We start from the raw sequence: 5,781 nt of genomic DNA on the forward strand, positions 1-5,781 counted from the left end.
GAATTTTTTTTTTTTTTTTAAGAACCATAGATTATAATAGATTTTTTTTTTGATAAAAAATTTATGTTATTTAATACCAGTTTGTATTATTACTATATTATTTTTTTTTTCAAAAAACATATTACTAATTATTCTATAAAAATAACCCATGTGCATCTAACAAAAACAAAACGAACGCATACGTTATATATTATATATATATGAAATGAAGGCAGCTTTATTTAATTTGGAACATCATGTGGGTTAAGTACTTATACTGATAATATTGTTCCCTGGTGCACGTGGTATTTGGAACAACAAAACCTTTATGACATCATCATATATCTTTTTTTTTTTTTTCTTACTTTTAATTCCATTACTGTCTTCTGTCTTCTTTAAGCACGTTTTCGTTTTCAATCTTCAACCTTTTCATATTTATTTTGCTTTTTCACTTCATCTATGTTCCATTTTTTATTTTTTTATATCTCCTACCAAGAACAAGATTTCTTCTTCTTCTTCTTTTTTATATTTATATTTAAATTTCTTAACCCCTACGCAATTGACTTATAAATTATAATCTAGAATGCTAGGAAATATTTTATTTAACTTGATGTAGACATATAATATTATAAACATTTTGAATTCTTAATTATAAAATTAGGTAGATTAAACATTAAGTTTAAAAAATTACGCAATTGGAATCGGTTGATTTTGAAATCGACACAAAACATCATATTCATAGGAGTAGGAGAAAAGAGCCTATGGTAGCAATAAGAAAAGACTAATAATATTTTAAATGATTGAAAATTTGTAAAAAGCCAAAAAAAAAAAAAAAAAAAAAAAAGAGTTTTTAAAATATAAACCGCAAAGGAAATGCTCTGTATTTGGAAAATAAACTTTTGGGGTTGCAAAAATTGACCCGTTGTATGATTTAAGAACAAAACAAAGAAAGCGTCACAGCAGAATCTTTTTCAATCTGGGGGTTTAGCATAAACAAGAAACGTTCGAAACTTGGAATGTGTGGTTGATTGAATTCAAATGGGTTTCTTTTTTATTTTTATTCTTATTCTTATTCGTTGAAAAGTCTAATATATCGAAATAATATAATGAACTATATATAATAAGGATAATCTTTCATATACAAAAATTTTTATAATTGAAAAGACTCGAATTTAAGATCTTTCACTCATCTCACCGATGAAAACACCAATCATACCAGACCTTAGGTTTCATAATTAATCTGTTTCATAATTTTTTTAAACAACATGTAACAAAAAAAATATATTAATCTGTTTCATAATTAAATTAGGTTTAATTTTGTTCAAAATTTAATTATTCAAGAATATTGTTAAAATCAAAAGTTCATAATATAATTAAAAACAAAACTAAAATATAGAAGATCATTATTCTAAGTTTGACAAACCAAGAGATCATCTTAGCCATAAAATTATGAATTTTCAAGAAAAATATTATTGTATATAGATGAGTTCAGAGGACAAATATCATATCATATCCAATTCATAATGCTCTTTGAAAGTTTAGATAGCTATTAATATTCTTAATTAGCTTATCTTGTTAATTACTAGTAGATAAAAAATATTTTATGTACACCTCAGAAATCCACACACAGGTAAATAGCAGCCAAAGCAAACCCAAACCCTTTTCTAGTTTCTACACAAAATGGTCAAAATCATACAAATTATGGAGGGCAGAAACAGACAAAGCACTCACAAGAAGACTGCTGCCTTTGTTTTTTGTGCCACTTACTATGTACTACTGCAGAGTACAGAGACTATAGTATTTGACAAATCCATTGACAGCCCATTTCTTAACCTTTTTATTATTATTATTTTTCGACATTAAATAACATTTCATTTAAGTATGAAATAAGTTGCATTTCTTGAAATTAAATACAAAAAGTCTTAGACCTGAATTTTTCTTTTTTTTTTTTATTCTTTGAAAGGTTGATGGATGATTCGAATCATTGAAAGGTTGATGGATGATTCGAAATGTATTGTATGGTCCTTTTCGAACCCACTAAATTAATAAAATCGCATGTAATCAAGAGGATCACAATTCAAAACCTATCATACTCCTGACATGATAAACAAACTCATCCAGATTCTCACCTCAATTCTAAAATCATATAAAAACATAGTATTTAATAATATAAACAAATTAAATCTAAATACAATAAGTAATTGATTATTTATCTTATAATACAAAAAAAAAAAAATCCCCATTTTTCAAGTGGTTGTATAAAAAAATTATAAGTAATTATATACAAATTAAATTAAATCCAATGACTAGTATAGTCTAGGCAATATTGAAGTTTTTGCTTATCTCACACTTAAATTAGATAGTCAACTAATTGAACCTATGTATATATATTCTTTATTGGCGAAATTGCCCCATGATTAGTTGATTCTTTTGATATTTTTATGAGGAAATTATGGTCGAAAAGGAGAATTAGTGAAATTAATTGCAAAGAGCATTCACACTAGTTTGAAACAGCAAAAGTGAAATAGCATTACATAATTGATAACAATAGAAAGAAAACTACAAACAACATCATCAACACAGCCACTGAACCATAAAATAATACTAATATTATAACTTAAGCAAACAAGCAAACCCCATTTACAGACCAATTATCACATTTTTCCCCTTAATACTTGTACTAATCTCTTTATTCCAAATTATTTTTCTTAAACCTAAAACAGAACAAGAACATCTATTCTCTCCCTTTTCCTCAATCTCTTGATGGAGATGAGTCTTTTAATTGCTCTTTTAGTATTGAAAAATATCAGCAGAGGCCATTATAGGCTGATTTAAGTAAGACATGTTCAATGGATTCAAGAAACTATCAGCTGCTGGTTCCTCTGCAAGAAAACCATTGTTTGCACTTAAGAAAGCAATTATTTCATTCAAAGATTGCAATCTGTGGCTAAGCTCACCAACCTGAGCTCTTAGAATGGAATTATCAGCTTCTATATTCAAGAAATGCTGTGTAGTGATATTAATGCTTGTTAAAAGCTGATGACTTTCTTTCCTTAGCTGAGCCACTTGAGCAATTAAATCATCCAAATGCTTCTGTTTTCTCATTCTTGATCTCCTGGCCGATTCGCGATTAGATATCATTCTTTTCCTCTTCCTTTGATCCATCAATGCCCGCAAATCTTCTTCTGAACCTGAATTTTGCATCAAAGTTGACCCTGAAGAGGTTGTTGTTCCACTGGAGGAAGCCATGAGACCCCAAGAAAATCTGAACTGCACAAATTATTATTCTTTCCTTGTTTTCCCCTCAAGAGTTGATTAAAAATATAAGGGATGCAGCAGAATACCTCTTAAAAGTTACAGATCAAATTGCCACAATCCAACAACTTGAGCTTTCAAGGGCGCAATTGTTAGATCAAGAGAAAAGAGAGTTTATAGCAGGACACAGGACCCAAAACAGAAAGAAAAATAGCAAAAACACAGAATAATTAATTAATGGAGATAATACTAGTACTCAATATTAATAATATAAGGTTTTATAGGGTAAATATGTGATTACTTTGAGCTAAAATCATGAAACATAATATAACCAGTAGAGGAATACAACTGAGAAGGATTGAACAAGATGGGTCCTGCGCCTGAAAGTAGAATTTATCATATAACCAGAAAGAAAGATTTCACTGAGAATTGGAGACATGAATCTCAAACATCAAGAACAAAATATTTAGCATCAAGATTAACTTTAAAAACCCACAAAGAAAAAATAGATGCAAAAAATCTTAGATTTATGCTTGAAACAGTTTCAAGAACATAAATCTAACAGAGAAATCAAGAAAATGCAAATTAATCAAGATCAAGAAAGAAGAGGAAATGAGTTCTTGATTTTGTAACAATTCAAGAACTTGAACTCCAAATTCAGTAATCAAGATTCAAGAAAAGGAAATGCAAGATTTGTGTGGCTTCAGTTCAAAGCTCTAGCTTTGAGAAAATATCTTGGAGAAAAAAGATAGACCAAAATTTTACAAAGGAGGATGGAGTAAGCGAGAAGGGGAATTTGAACATAGAGAGAGAGGGATTTATAAGGGGAAAAAAGAAGAACAAGTTGATGGTAAATTTTATTTTTTAAAAAAATCTTAAAACTGAGAAAATAATAAAGTCAGGAAAAAATGGAATCTCATCTGAGAAAAAGTTCTTGGAAAAAGCTGAAAAGGACATGTGAGATGTGGGGGGAAGGGAAGAGGACTCCACGACTGTCCGGATACAGCTGGGAGCCAACATTTTCACGTTACATCACAGTGGTGGTGGCTTTTATTTTTTCTCAGGATTTACCGTAGAGTAATGCTGAAGGTTACCACGGCTGCACACCTACTTGTTATGGCAACAAATTATCAAACTTTTTTTTTTGGGGATACATTTACCTAAATCGTTTAGGTTCTATATATATATTTTTTAATAATAAGGAGGTTTAATCCTCTTAAACAGTAAATCAGATTTTTTTGCTCTCTCAGTAAAATACGTTTTTCGGATATTGAATCGCTAATCAACTTAACCAACAACTTGTTGGTGGTGTTAGTTTCTATTTGTTTCTACACTATTTCTTAGTTTTTTCTATAAAATATTTACCAACACCTGTGTATAAGTTTACTTATATTTATACACTAAATTAATTATAAATCGTGTTTTAATTTAAATGATAATATTTTTGACAAGAAAAAAAAAATAAAAAACTAATATTTTTTTAACTGACTTAGTGTATAGAATCACTCTGTAGACAATAAATTTCTTTTTTTTTTTTTTTTTTTTGGATAATGGGGCTACATAAAAGGGTGATTTCTTGGAAACCTTTTATTGTTTTTATTTATTGGAGGTTTTATGGGCCGAAATAATACTGCGAACTACACAATAGGTGGTATTCCTCCTCTTGACTCACCAAAATTAACAATTAGGATTCAACTATTAATTGGAAATCAAATTTAAAATTGAAAACTAATTTATCATTAAAATAAACACTTATTAGTATTTTTAAAATTTTTTTAGGAAAAGGGAAGTAGGGATAAATCAATAATAATGCTATATATATATATATATATATATATATATAATTAGAAACTAGAAGGAGAATATTGGAATTGTAAAAAAAAGACATGGATAAATTTTTTAATGACAATTGTCCTTTGATTTTATTAGCTGAAAATAAAATAAAAAATTATTATTTAAAAATTTTAATTTAATTTGTTAGCTTAATTTTTTGAAAATTTTATTGGAATTATTATATTCTTTAATAGCACTATTTTTCTTGTTTGATATTGATCCATTACCATATAAAGAACTGTGAGAAAAAATAATTTCAAATTAAGACTCTAAATTGCAATCACACCCTAAATTGCAATTAAGACCTGAATTGCAAATAAAAAATATATTTTAAATGGGTTTCACTCTGCCAATCAGATAGGTATAGCCCGGTTAGCCTTTTCATGTTTTGTAAAAAATGTGAAGAGTGAAAAGTCTCGAGATCAAATTTTTTTGACCCACTAAACTTTTGCACAAAAAAAAAAAAAAAAAAAAAAACGTGGCGCATTCTAACATTGGATTACGTAGAGTGAAAGAGTACCACGATCCAAGTTAATCCTTCATCTTCTTCTCCATATTGCTCTGAATAATGTGAAAGATTTTTTAATTTCGAAGATTTCACAAATCATAATAAGTTTATTATTTTATCAATGCATCTTTGATTTATTTCCCATGAAACTTGAAAGAGTTCTAAAAATATTTTTACTTTTTTCTTGCATATTTCTCTTACTTTTC

At 28.1% G+C, this 5,781-nt stretch overlaps 1 protein-coding gene across 1 annotated transcript; it reads right to left on the minus strand.

Moving 5' to 3' along the window:
• Nucleotides 1-2,483: 2,483 nt before the first annotated feature.
• On the minus strand, nucleotides 2,484-4,231 carry LOC105630130 (bZIP transcription factor 44). Its single transcript, XM_012211836.3, has 2 exons — nucleotides 3,324-4,231; nucleotides 2,484-3,244 (listed from the first exon to the last, which is right to left on the minus strand). The coding sequence occupies exon 2, from the start codon at nucleotides 3,226-3,228 to the stop codon at nucleotides 2,770-2,772; it is 459 nt and encodes a 152-aa protein (XP_012067226.1). The 5' UTR covers nucleotides 3,229-3,244; nucleotides 3,324-4,231; the 3' UTR covers nucleotides 2,484-2,769.
• Nucleotides 4,232-5,781: the final 1,550 nt, after the last annotated feature.

The sequence above is a fragment of the Jatropha curcas genome, chromosome 1 (genome assembly GCF_041381405.1).
Source record: "Jatropha curcas cultivar XTBG-Jc1 chromosome 1, XTBG_Jcur_1.0, whole genome shotgun sequence".
Classification (NCBI taxonomy): domain Eukaryota; kingdom Viridiplantae; phylum Streptophyta; class Magnoliopsida; order Malpighiales; family Euphorbiaceae; genus Jatropha; species Jatropha curcas.

Coding starts and splice junctions, on each gene's coding strand:
- LOC105630130 (XM_012211836.3), bottom strand. CDS start 3,228: ATGGCTTCCTCCAGTGGAACAACAACCTCTTCAGGGTCAACTTTGATG.